Source organism: Haliotis cracherodii, unplaced genomic scaffold (genome assembly GCF_022045235.1).
Source record: "Haliotis cracherodii isolate W230 unplaced genomic scaffold, xgHalCrac1.p SCAF_5, whole genome shotgun sequence".
Taxonomy (NCBI): Eukaryota; Metazoa; Mollusca; class Gastropoda; order Lepetellida; family Haliotidae; genus Haliotis; species Haliotis cracherodii.
In genome coordinates, this window is record NW_027266308.1 from 26,188,034 (window position 1) to 26,202,969 (window position 14,936).

Consider the following 14,936-nt stretch of genomic DNA (forward strand, 5'->3'; position numbering starts at 1 on the left):
CTTGATGTGGTAAGAATCCAAAGTGATGGAGGTCTTAGACATAGACCACCATTGGTAAACTTACCAGCATGGCTTTGGAGCTGACTAACCTAGAAACACTATCAGGACACACTGGGATTCGGACCCATGATCATAGGTTGCTGGTATGCCCAGGGCGGTCAGATAGCCTAGTGGTTAAAGCGTTTGCTAGTCACACCGAAGACCAAGGTTCGATTCCCGAAATGGGTCAATGTGTGATGCCCATTTCTGGTGTCCCCCACCGTGATATTGCTGGAATATTGCTAAAAGCGGCGTAAAACCAATCTCACTCACTCACTCACTCCTGGTATGCCCAAGGGACAGAACTCACAGCATACTGTGACGTCTTAGACAACTGGGCTCCCGGGGCGCTTCTTTGAATGAGTAGAGGATTTGGGGTTAGAATGGGTGGTCCTGGAGATCTTTAGCACTCTTTTTGAAAACAATTTTGGTTTTAGCAGGTTAGCCATTGTGGGTAAAGCAGGTTGCAGATGTTTGTAGAGTCATAACCGGGCTGAATCTCATAATCTGTCATCTTCAGACCCTGGCATGATAGACATAACTTAGTCTCTGAAATATATATACTTTTCAAAGAAACAAGCAACTAAAAAAGTGCCCAAGTGAGATGGGATTTTCAGACCTGAACCTGTGGAAGATCTAGATTTGCTATTTACAGCTTTAGAATTATGGAAAGGGGTGGACAGAAAGGAAAATAATATCGAGACAGACTACTGATATGTCTTTAGGTTTTCTTTTATAGTATTCTAATTCAGAGACTAGGGAAAACTCTTAAACCATACCGTTATGAAAAGGATCACTTTTATGCTTAATTTCATGCAGCTTATGGGGCGGTGGGGTAGCCAGACCAATGTTAATATGCCCCATTGTATTTGAAAATGTGGGCCTTTTATTCAAATTTAGGGGATAAAAGCACAAGGCCCCACCTTAGAATTATCCCTGCAAACATATCAAAAGGATATTTCAGTGCTAGCGCCTGATGCACACATAAACATGATACATTTCTGTTGTCCCCGCCGTAATGTTGCTAGAATATTGCTAAAAGCGGCGTAAAACCATACTCACTGATTCATGTAGCTTAAAGTGCAAGTAATAATATGACAAATATATCACAATGATATTTCAGTGCTGATGCATGATGCACACACAAACATGGTACACAGTGTGAGTCAGGGAATGACACACATTCACCTGGGGCTTTGTTGATGAATGCAATTTTATGGCTACAAGGGTACGACTGGTGTAACTCCAACACTCAAAGCATCAATACAGCTTTGTGGAACATGTGGAAGGAAGCCAAGATCAAGCTTCATTTACAAGGACGTGGCCCTTGGGAGCTACTACTACTAACACAGTTTGGGAACTTTTAGAGTATCTTCTAAATTAGGATACATCTATAAATCAATTTATTCATTTTGAAAGCCTTACCATCACAAAAACCTTTAGCCTCCAAATAATGTACTGGGTAACATGGAAATAATTAGCTATCATATCTACAACTTCAAACAAATCTGTAATACTACAAATAATTCCAAAATGTACAAATATATTTTGTATTGGTACATTGTATTGTTAGCATAGCTAATTATGTATTTGTTTATATAGTTGTGAGTGAGTGAGTGAGTGAGTGAGTGAGTGAGTGAGCGAGCGAGTGTGGTTTAACGCTGCTTGTTGAAATATTCTAGCAATATCTTGGCGGGGGGGACACCAGAAATGTGATTCACTCATTGTACCCCTGTCGGGAATCGATCCCAGCTTGAAGAGCGAACGGTTTAACCACTAGGCTACATGACCGCCCCTTATACAGTTTATAGAATAGTCACTGTATCTTGTAAATCAGACATAAAGTAGTTTCATGTTTGACCTCTTGACCTCTTGATCTCTTGATCTCTTGACCTCTTGACCTCTTGCCATCAACCTACAGATATAGCTGCAGTAAGGTAAACAACAGCTAGTTCCTTGATGGAGGAATGATTGAGGGATTAGCAGGCAAAGGCCTGGCACAACCACTAATTTCCTTGAAGCTTACCAGACCACAAATTAAGCTAAGTATTAGGACAAAAAATAAAAAGTATTTCATGTTTTTGGCCCTTCGATTTGGGATAAAAACTTTATTTTTCGTATTCATTTATTTGGAGACAAGCTCGTTTGCATGACATTATAATCATGAGGAAAAAGATAGTTCTCTTCTGTATTAGAATTCCCTTTTCGCAAAATAAATCATGAAGTTCTGTTGAGTGATGTTGAAACTGCACTAATCAATCTGATAGGCCTTATGATGTTGCTGAAAGGGTCGTTGTGGGTACACTTATACTACCATGTACCTGGATACTTTTGAGTACCCACAAAGGAGCAAAACTACCCCTGCTCACTTAAATCTATCCACTCTCGTACAATGCTCCACATGGCCACAATAGCCTGTGAAAGCATGCAGATCGTCTCGACCAAGTGCCAGCTATAGATAAGATAAGATAAGATAATATTTATTGCAGAAACGTTCCATTACGGGAAAGATGCAATTTTAAAAGACAAGACATTATGATTCATATATACATATATACATAATTTACATTCCTGTAGACAAATACAAAAACAAAACAATCAATATTACATATTTGATGATTTTTTAATACAAAAAATGTCAACGGTTGATTATGAAGGGGTATTTATTGTTTGAAATTATAGATATGGAAACAAATACAGTTTATATTGACTGCTTCATTATTTGACAGAATGTAGAGAAATGATTTGTCTTCATGACTGTGGACATTTACATTTACATTTTGTCTGGATAATTTTTCAGAGAGTATATTTCTTTCTTGAGAGTGTTTAATACAGTGAAGTAGTGTTTTTTGTCATCAATGGTTGAACATGTAGAGCATAGCCTCTGATGTAGTGGGGTTGGTGGCTTTGTATGTCTTCCAAGTTCAATATTTAATTTATGGTTACTTAATCTTAGTTTAGAAAAGTGCACTCGATATTTTTTTACTTTACAGTGACTGAGATAGGGTTCTAATTTTATTTCATTTTTAACTATCCTATATGTCCTAAGTTTGTTTCCTGTGCCTCTTGTTGCATTTACATCTTGAAGAGATTCCTTGAAGAGATTCCTTGAAGAGGGTGTTGAATTTAGATTTGATTGTCTCTTTGAATATTGGTGATAGGAAAGCTGAAGTACTCAAATTGTGTTTTCCTATATGTAGATCGTTTTCTTTCAGATTAATGAAAACTATGGATTATGGTCAATCTGTATATAAACAAATCTTTTACTTATGTAAAGCTGGTAAGAACAGTCTCATTAACGTGAGACTCTGTGGGAACTCTTTAGTATACTCAAAAGTACCCGGGTACATAGTGACAAAGGTGTCCCGACAAGCCCATCAGCCATAATATTACCCCTACACACACAACACGTGAGGCATTGTGCATCATCTGCAGTTTGATTGTTCATCTTGGAGAAAGTAGGTTAGAGTTACCCGCCCTTTATTCAAATTCTGGAAACTAAAACAGCCAGACTCTGGGGCTTGAAATGATGTCGGTGGGGACTAGAAACATAACATGTCAATCTCGATACTTTACTGGGGAGACTATGCTTGTCGTAAGAGGCAACTAACGGGATCAGGTGGTCAGGCTTACTGACTTGATTGATGCATGTCATCGTATCCCAATTGCGTGGATCGATGCACATCTAGATTGTCTGGCCCAGACTCGATTAAGACTGTTGTCACATAGCAGGAATATTGCTGAGTGCGTTAACAACAAACAAACAAATGAATACAGATTGAAATTTTAGCCATGAATTGTTAACCTTCTCTGAGGTGGAAATACAATAGACATTGCTTATTTTCATGAATAAAGCATATTACTTTTAAGAAATGTTATGCATATGTTCCTAAGGCAAAACTATGTTGTAAGTTGATAAGGTGCAGTGCAGTCATCATGTGAGTCAGTCTATCATCACTAATAATACCACACATCAGTTGTCTGTGGTTCAAAACACAGGGGAAGAAATACTGTAATAAGGTTTTAGGCTACTACTGACAACGTTTTTACGAACACGCTTATAACGAACTGACAGATGTAAGGAAATGAGTTTTGATCCCGTCCATTTGCTGTATATATGCTAAACACAAACTACGGTTATAACGAACTAAAATTAGTGGTCCCTTTGAGTTCGTTATAACCAAAGTTTACTGCACATAAATAATCATTCTAACTCATTATTAAGAAATGTCAAAGCACCGGCTTGCACAACAATCCTCCACATCACCTTATACAAGGATGGTTGAATGTCATGATAAACTATTTGTTTAGATCTGTAAAAGATTACTTTGTCATATATTATGTACACTTCAAGAAGCCACAATATTATTTTCAAAAACATATCATACAAAATAATTAAAAACAAATTACCCCATTCTCACATGAAGTAAATATTTTGGCTGTCTGTTCAACAATAAAGTTGTGTCATATTTGTATGCTACTGCAGCTGCCGAATCCTGTTCTTCCATCCAGGAGACATAAAGAACATTACCATCATTACTGTCATGCTTACCCAGACATATATACAATCATGGTAATAAGCTCAAAAGAATAAGGCATACTACATTTTGCCCTAAAAAAGGATTTTCCATAGATAATGTCAGAGCTGCCAACTGAAATAGCTCAAAGCAGTAAATTACATGGTGATTGTTGGACCTCATGGTAACTATGGATACAAGAAATTCCATTGCATCAATGCTGTACATATGCAAGCATACAAAAATCCCCTTCAGAATCTTTCATGCAATTTTCAGATAATTCAGATAGACACAGCATTTGAGATCTCCTTGCAGCTGACACTTGCCAGGAAAAACACACAACAAAGGTGGTATTTTGTAAGTATGCCTGGAATTTCCTGCCACTTTTTATTAAGCACAGAAGTACCTAATTGTTGCACAATACCCAAAGAGCAAGTAAACAAAACGCAGGACGATTCACAAATAAACACCACATGGAATGACGGGGGGAAGGGGAGAAGAAATGGTGTGACTTTGTTGAGTTTAACCATCAAGAACTCAGTGTATCTCGTCTTTACCACACTTGTAATAGGAACAGTTTTTCTCGTCTTCTTTATTCCCCCATGCTAGAGAGCTGTCCTATTTGGCGCCACCTGATGTCAGGAGTACTTGGAACCAGTTTTAAGACAATATGGTAATAAACAGTTAATGAGGATTCAGATTTATCAAGGAGCACAGAAATATTTTTTGTTTTGCCCTGCAAATCATCTTGTCAGAATGTTGGTGATGGCAAAAACAACTCGGAACAAAAAATAATGACCTGTTACCATATTCACTGCCATGTCTGGGAGATGTTATCATTGAAATCTAATTCAAAGATCCAGTCTGTGAATTTTAATGACCAAAATGACAAAATGTACATAAACCGGTGATCGTGTTAGTTAAAATTAAGCAGTGTTTGAAATGAAGGGGGGTTTGGGTTACTTGAAGTCTTCTATGGTATTTGAATCTGGGGACCGACTAAATCAAGGGTATCGCAAGGACCTCCAGACTTCCATGCTCGATTTTGAACACAGTAAAGGTTATAGATAGCTGATACACCTGGTGTAATGACTAGTGGTGGGACGATACACCCATGAATTGCAATATTTTACTTCCCAATACAAGTATCGATCACAGTTCCACACTAAGTAAAAAATACCGATTCATACCTAAAATGTTCACTTTAATGGCTGTTACACCAAACACTAATTAGTAGTGAAAAAGTAAATATTTTCATCCATCATGTCCATCGCGCCATATTTGACACTGCCAAATGTAAATCGCCAGTGTGCCAGGTATTTGACTATCCTGTCTATGGCTTAAGCACATGCAAGTATCATGATACCTATCGGATCGTGAACAAGGTATAGTGATAAATATTGGATGGCACAGTTAGTGTATCTTCCAAGCCCTCGTAATGACTGTGGTAAGTCAATGTTAAAGTATTGGAGTTACTATTGTGTCACAGATCTGGTCGCTTATGGAAGGGGGCCGAGGTCACACAGAATGGCCAACCAATCTTCATTTTCACTGGTTCTAACAAGTCGAATGGCAACTACTGCGGAATGCCTTCAGGGTTCATGATTAACATCAATCAATATATTGCTTAGCTCTTTTCCAGGAATGTTGTTTTAAAACATCAACACAGTGACACTGAAAGATAGTCAATTACTACTTGACAACAGCTTCCACTAGATCAAACATCCCAATTAAATTTACATACACTCTTGTATCCGTGTCCATGGTTTAATGGCTCGTAAAGAGCTCTCCACGCAATACACCACCTCACTTGACCTTTCCACTAGCCTTACCACATCGACAAACAACAACAGGTGAATAGGAAGTTGTAATATCATATTCCGAAAGACTTTGGCAGACCGACAATGGACTTGTGATGTGGAGTACAGCTTGATTAGGACAACCTGTTGCTTTAATGTGCCTGACCTTTCAAACGGACTACAACTGTGCCGATCGATAGCAGTGACATAGCTGTGAAGCCTTGTTGAAAGGGGTTGGTCACCTAAGTAGTGTGTTTGTGTGTTTTCACTCCATCTTTCCCCGAGTACCTCACAGTTGGGATTCCATTCAGACACCTGTCTAGCTCTGTAGGATTACAAGTGGGAAGGCCACAGTGTTCTAGTCCTACTGTTCACACTACTATGAATTCCTCGGCTTGTTTCAGCAAGGGAACGAGATCAATGCCAAGAATTCCTTGCTTACAGCTTTAGATATCCAACAGTGTTTTCATGTGTCTGCATACATCAAACCCCTAATACTACAAACACTGCCCAAGAGACGATGTTTTTTACTTAACATACAAACAGATAAATATCCAACAAAGGCTCTCTTTTCATAAAACAAGTTCTTTTAAGCAGTGAATGAAACACATACAAGTCCACTGCTTCAGACAAATGTATATGTCTTATCAAAATATTTATGCGTGTTTAGGATGTTATGAGGGATGTCCCAGTGGATTTGTTCAGTTTTCTGGGAAGATATTAAACAAGGAGCACAAGTACCACATCTGACAGGTGTACCGATACACAAACCCAAATGTCATACACAATCCATCATGATATGCATCAAGCCAAACAAATAGATGAACCTGTCAACAAAAATCATCCTCAAAAACAGAGTCATGGTAAGATCCTGATGCTAACATAATATATACACTGTCTACCATAGAAGATTGCCGATAAAATGGCAAGCATGGAAGGCCATCCATAATTTCAAAGAGAACTGACTGTCCCCCCAAAACGAACAATGCCCTACAGGGCAGGATAATTCAGGATAATAAACTGACAGTGTGTTTATTTTCTTAAATTCAGAGGTATTTTAACATTGTATTCTGAGATTGTATTCCATGCAATACCTCTTCCTATTTATTGGACCTGCTACCAGTGAATCACAGGTTATCTTTACAAAGCCATTATATTAGTCATGTATGATATGATTATATACATGTACATAAAGATAAACTGGGACATTTTTCATTTCTGATTTGGGAATTTTTACTGACATTTGCTGCAGACGAGGACCCTGAGTTTTATTATTTTCTATTATTTTTCAGTAAATTCACTTCAAATGGTATCCTTTAACCAACTTCGAACATGTTCTGGGGACACGGGTGGCCCAGTCGTCTAAGGCACCGCGATTCGCTGTGCAGAGTTGCGTCCCTTGGTTGCGCCAGAAACCTGTGTGGGTTCGAATCCCAGTTTGCCTCGATTATGTTTCTAGGTTTGTCAGCACCATACCCGTGCTCGTGGGTTTCACCAAAGTGGTAAACGTCTGAGACCTGCATCACTTCGGGCTTTCCTCCCATACTAAGCTGACGCGCCGTAATATAACTGGAATACTGTTAAAAACAGCATTAAACCCAACTCACTCACTCACTCATTTGAACATGTTCTATAGGCTTTCATCCATGTTTGATTTTTCTACCATTGTAGAGTGAATTCTGAAATGTGCTTTAGAGATTTGGGATTAAGGGGTGTGCAACTAAGAGTAAGAGTGAGTGAGTATGGTTTTACGCTGCTTTTAGCAATATTCCAGCAATATCACGGCGGGGGACACCAGAAATGGACTTCACACATTGTACCCATGTCGGGAATCGAACCTGGGTCTTCGGCGTGACGAGCGAATGCTTTAACCACTAGGCTACCCGACCGCCCCTGTGCAACTAAGAGGCTAAGGTGTGAGGCTAAGAGTGATAAATTAGATGGTATTTGGAGTTCAGGGGAGAGGTTGTTGGCACCCTTATTTCCCCCCCCTTCAAAAATGGAGTAATATAACATTTCAACATATGATGTCACACTGCTATATTGTTGAACCATGTCATTGATAGTTCATGATTTCACTTACAGAAAAGATGTCAACAGAACAACAGGTTGACCTCAGTAAAGATTCTTTGCATTTGTTTTTCTTATTTCATTTTTGAAATGACAATACATAAATAGGATTATCTGCACCTCAGGATCGAAGTTTGTATTTGTTGTACTCTTCATTGTACATTGTTGTACTTCATTCATTCCTTTGAGACAATTCAGCTGTAATTCCTTGTAATTATCAAATTGTCTAGATGTTGATCCTAAATTTATGTGTTAAATATTGTAAACATATTCAGCTAAATGATTTGACAAACACCTATCATAACTTACTATCATAAGCTGTGTTGAAAGAAGTGATGATTAACCATCATCAATTGAATAACCTGTATTGTTGGATTGTATTACCATTCAAAAAGTGAGAAATATATGAGAATTCTAATATTCAAACTCAAAGCAAGATTTCAAGACTTAATTACTGTAATGATTATGGCTGCAGTGAATACACTGTGAGGCGAATAAGATTCATATCACGAATATAGGGAAACGAATATGAATATTAATTCACAAATGCAAAAACAAGTCAGCAGTTGATGTATTATTATTATATTCAGTGAAACAATAACAACATAAATTGTTTGACATGGTTTGTTAATTATTAATATATTATATTTATATACTGCACTTATCCAGGTACTAGTATCTGCTCAATGCGACAATGACCATTGACCACATTACTGTCAAATTAAATATTATAAGAGTGTTGTAATTGAAAAAATCTATGCATATAATATGTTCAAATGGATATTTTTAGGTACAGGGTATGTAAATACACACGATTGCATATTTATAAATATTCAATTCTAGTGGCCACGTATAACGAATTAAATTCATGAATGGTTACGGTTTGATTCACCGAATATGTAGGTGAATCGTAACAGCCCTGGTAATGATTCATTTTTGTTCAATCAGCTACATTCAATAACAGTGGTCCATTTAATGCCTGAACATTTCCAACCAGAAATTATTTTTATGAAAAATAAAGGGAGCTGCAGTTAATTTTCATCATCAGTTCCTAATCTCTTTTCTAAAATAGATCCTAACAAAGAATTTAAAAAATATTGCCAATATCTAGGCACAACTCTTCACGTAGTAGATACAATATGCACGCCAACTATATGCTAGAACAAGAATATGAAGAAATGCTTAATGTTACTCTGACCTCGTCTGACTTAGCCTCTTGTCCAAATAAATTTCTTGTGAACTCATCAAAAAACAGGCCAAATATTAACAGAAAAAAATACAGGAAATGTTGGTAAATGATAAAGCTTTGACACAGACTGTAAAGTGACAGTTTACTGATGTTCTGAATAAAATCGTTTTACTAATACATGCATTTCAGGTCCCCATCAATCTCTAAAATTCAACAATAAGGTTATAACAAAGGCCACTTAACTATCAAGCGTAATTTGAAAAACTGAGATTCAATGTGATCAACAGGTGAAACTTCAGCAAATTGTCACCCTTCAAACAAGTCTATAGGTACAGGAGACAGTGGACAGTCCCTTTCACACATTACCAGGACATGTGGGAAGTTCTAGAGTAATTTCTAGAGTGATGGATCTGTGAATTGGTAAAGGCAATCAGGCAGTGTTTAAAGGAGACAGCACAACATTTCAGCAGGACTGACGGCAAATCAGTCAAAGGGGGACATTTAATCAGAATTTAATTAATCCTAAATTGATCTGCAGAATGTCCACAAGATATCAATATGTCTCCCTAAACATGGTGGCCATTCACAACATCCAATTTTTCAGCTAGTTGAACTACTGTGTAAGAAAATATAGCGGTAACATTCTTTGTTCTCTATTTTCTGTAGGTAAGTCATATGTAGCATTTAGTTCTACAAATGTAACATATATCAAGATTGGATATACAGCAGTTATTCCCTACTGTGTCAATACACACTTAACATCCTGACCTCACTGATTGCTAATGTGTCCGTAAGACATACTGACCTCACTGATTGCAAATGTGTCATTAAGACATACTGACCTCACTGATTGCAAATGTGTCGGTAAGACATACTGACCTCACTGATTTCCTAATGTGTTGGTAAGACATACTGACCTCACTGATTGCTAATGTGTCGGTAAGACATACTGACCTCACTGATTGCTAATGTGTCGGTAAGACATACTGATCTCACTGATTGCTAATGTGTCGGTAAGACATACTGACCTCACCGATTGCTAATGTGTCTGTAAGACATACTGACCTCACTGATTTCCTAATGTGTCCGTCTGACATACTGACCTCGCTGATTGCTAATGCGTCCATACTACACATGTGACAGATTGACTTCACTGATTGCTAATGCTAATTCTACACCCCTCTTTCATTGCTAATAACTCATGTTATACTTACATGTGACATATTGACTTGACCAATGGCTAATGTTTTAAATCCCAGGATTGTCCGGTTTTTATATTTCTTTCTCCTCTGCAACATGACTTGTAGTTTATTGCAATCTCTTTTCAGGAAATGTGGATACTGGAATAAAACAAAATACAGATCATGTCATCATAGTTTGACAAACAAGCAGAGAAATATAGCAAACCTAGCAGTCATTAGAGAATAGGTGAGGTAAAATTGAGTTTAACATCGCGTCCAAGAATATTGCACTTATATAGCAACGTGCATGCGTGTGCGTGTGCGTGTGCGTGTGCGTGCTTGTACTAGTCCGGACTGATGCCGATTTATAGTGCTAGCCCACTGAGATACCATGCCGCAGTTTAACATGAATACCCCACTCAGACACAGTATACTGACTCTGAGCCGACCAGTGCTTGTTTTAGCCCCTTAATGCCGAGTGCCAGACTGGGTAACAACAAGTACCATCTTTTAACGTCTTTTGGTATGACGTGGCTGGGGATCAAGCCCCGGACCTTCTGCTCTCCGGGCGGACGCTCTTCCACTAGACTACAGAGGCGGTCCATTAGAGAATAATGTCAAGATCTTAAAATCAGTCTGACAATTAATCGATTCATTCTACTTCTTGCCTAAATCATTCAACACTTGTAGAGATGGTCTAAGTGCCTAATACATAATGCATTTTCCACAATAAAAGTGTACAAAATGTTATCATTGTAATCATTATCATCCCTGTTTATCAAAGTCAAAGAAGATTGTTCATTAACATCACTGTTGATCAAAGAGTGAATAAGTAACTAAAACAAAAGTTGATGTGAAAAAGGAGACCCACAATGATATAATGGAATTCAATTTTCAATGACAGCTCCACTTGAGTCTGATAAGCATGGGATCTATCCTGCTTGGGAATCTAACATGTGTCTGACCAGAGAACAAGCAACAGAAATGGTCAATGGAGTTTGGGAAATGGAAGTTTTGTGCAGATGACTGAGTGAATGGCTTGTGTTAAGTATGAGTTTTTTAACCATAAGACGTAAAATGTTGTTTGGCACAGTCTGAAATAGTTATTGGGGCAGGTTTTTCAATAATTATCTACTTCAAGACTGACCCTCATAAAGATTCTGTTTAATCTTACCGGATATTACCAGTTCTTTAAATAAAGAACTAATTTTTGTTTTGTTTGCTTGTTGTTTAACGCCACACAAGCAATATTCCAGCTCTATGACAGCTATATGACGGCGGTCTGTAAATAATCGAGTCTGGACCAGACAATCCAGTGACTGACATCATGAGCATTGATTGGGATATGATGACATACATCAACTAAGTCAGCGAGCCTGACCACCTGATGCCGTTAGTCACTTCTTACGACAAGCATAATCATCTCTTACGACAAGCATGGGTTGCTGAAGACCTATCATGTATTCTAACCCGGGTCTCCACAGGTCTAAAGAACTAATAATATGCGCCCTTCCACCCAGCCCTTACTGTGCTGCTACAACCCAAAATGAAGCAAGTCTAGACTTTCCATCAGTTCAGGTTCAGGTTCTGAATCTCATTGGGGCTCCTTTTCAATTTAAATAGAGTTGTATGTTTTCATCAAAATTAAATATTAAACTATCATATTAAAACTAAGCATTAGACTACATGGGGAATCGTGACCTCCACTGAACAAGTCTGTGAAGCATCCAAAGTCTCTGATGTGATATCCAGTTTATTTGTTCCTATACATTTCAGTTCCTTCTGTGTTACTTCTTTACTTCTGTCTCTCAAACTCGATCAGACCTATATGAACTAACAAGCAATGCACTGGGGGCAGGAGGCAGACAAACAACCCAGGGTTGACTAATAGCAAAAATCATAAGTTAATTGTATGGAAACCTGATGAATTCCTAATGCCAACATCGAACACTCACTCAAGTTACGGCTTATGAATACAACATGGATACATGAAATGCCCATAATCAATATTCAACACGAAGGCACAAAGTTTAAGTACACAATAATGATGGAATAGCATCAATACTAGAGTTGGGAAACCCATCAATGGGCAGAACTGTTGGCCGTGTGTAGGCAGCAAGAAGAGGTGGCACGAGGGACTACGTATCACAGCATTGGAGACTACTTGTCATTCATGTTGGACAGAGGACAATATGGTTTGCATGAGTGATGGCTGACCTAGGGACTGTCTCATTCAAATAAAAATACATTAGTAGGAATAAATGTATCTGTGTCAGACTTTTAGCAGCTTAACCTTGTACTGTTTTGTTACTGTGGTATGAGCCTGTCATAAAACTGTCAAGCTCCTTACTTTCAACAGCAAACCCTGGAGAACATCCAGGAAGCAGGCATAGACACTAGACACTAGACCTAGTATGTGACTATTTTGGAGTGGTTGTTCATATTTATTTGCATTTTGTGAGACAACTGTGAGAAAATTGTCCTTCCGTTAGTCACAGACAAGTGTTTGTTTGTTTAATGTGTAATGCCGCACCTAGCAATATTCCATATGTAGGACAGGGGTCTTGACCATAGAATCCAGTGATTGACATCATGAGCATTGCTCTATGCAATTGGGATACAATGACATGCATCAACCAAGTTAGCGAGCCTAACTAGCAATCCCATTACCGTATATCGCTGTGTATAAGGCGAGTTTTTCGTACCTAAAATGAGGGGGCTAAGAAGGGGGGTCGTCTTATACACGGAGTCGAAGATCTCACATTTTTTTCCACTGGCGATGTCAACCGGCGTCCGATAGCCAGCCCAGCATTTGACAATAAAACTTCGCATTTCGTCCTAAATAACTGTTCAAATAACTATTTCCATACATAAACATGATTTGTATCTGTTTTCCTTGAATAAAGTTTAATAATTTCTGCAAATAAAGTTGAAATGACCCTCTCCTCGATGCAGATTGTCAAACCAGCTGACACGGTAAAACAATCAACATCCGTGAGTAGAGAGCCGGAAGTACCGGTAATCATTTGCATATTGCACATGTGACCTAACATGTGATAACCGGTGAAGCTGAAATCAATTCCCGCTGTTTTTACAGTTGTATTAACAAGTGTTGGAGACGGTGTGTACAAGTGATTGTGGAATAGACACGCTGAATGTAAAGCAAACATAAGCCTAGTTATTTACAACATAGTTAATTGGCGATTAAATTACTCACCATTGTCTCTTATATGTTATTACTTCATAAATGAATTTTATTTTACGGGCACCAATTTGGTGTCGTACCGTGTAAACACAAAATGGCGACGTGTGCCAGAGTTACACACGCGACCTATCATTGTAGAAAAAAAACAACGCAAGATAAACATATTTTTATTGCATATATAAGGTTTGTGTGCGCACTTGTGATGTGTGCGAAATACGCATCAGTCGGAAAGGGCACATTAAATCTCCAAAGTAACTAACTAACTAATTTGTGATGTCCGTGTGCGAAACGCTACAGTCGGCAAGAGCACGTTAAATCTTCTACCGGTATATCAGTCAGACTTGTGATGTGTTTCATTCCAGGTCGCCTTATACACGGAGTATAGGATTTTGGGTTGATTTTTAAGGCGTGTACAGGGGGGTCGTCTTATACGTGGGGTCGCCTTATACACAGCGATATACGGTAGTCGTTTCTTATGACAAGCATGGATTGCTGATGACCAATTCCAACCCAGATCTTTACAGGATGTCATGGACAAGATGATAACCTCCTTTAATTGATCACGTCTGTGTAATATTACTACATATTGGGAGAAACTACCAATAACAAGTCCAACTGTCATTATGACACTTCACTAATTACAGATTAAACATCAGGAGGCAGACTTGAAAATTGGGCAATTTTCGGTATGAAAGTTTGTCAAACACAAATACAAAACTTGGTAAAATATACTATCCATAAAGAAACCTGTCACCACCTCAATCAAAAACACAGCTCATGCTTGGTAACCAACTGATTATTTGCTGGGTTTTCCCTGACAACACTTGCAAAGCCTGAACAAACATAACTGACAATGTGACATGAAATGGAAGAGAGACATTGTGCAGTGGTGTTTTCACTCTCAGGTATGACCAAGGCACTCTGGTTGATACAGCC

General features: G+C 38.2%; 1 protein-coding gene across 3 annotated transcripts in view; it reads right to left on the reverse strand.

The window, feature by feature from the left end:
• LOC139442483 (phosphofurin acidic cluster sorting protein 2-like) overlaps positions 1-14,936 on the reverse strand; it is a 133,504-nt gene that overhangs the window by 64,179 nt on the left and 54,389 nt on the right. For all 3 annotated transcript variants that reach the window (XM_071223294.1, XM_071223293.1, XM_071223292.1), the window contains exon 4: positions 10,829-10,954. In XM_071223294.1, coding sequence (XP_071079395.1) covers positions 10,829-10,954 — 126 coding nt within the window. The remainder of the gene's footprint in view (positions 1-10,828; positions 10,955-14,936) is intronic.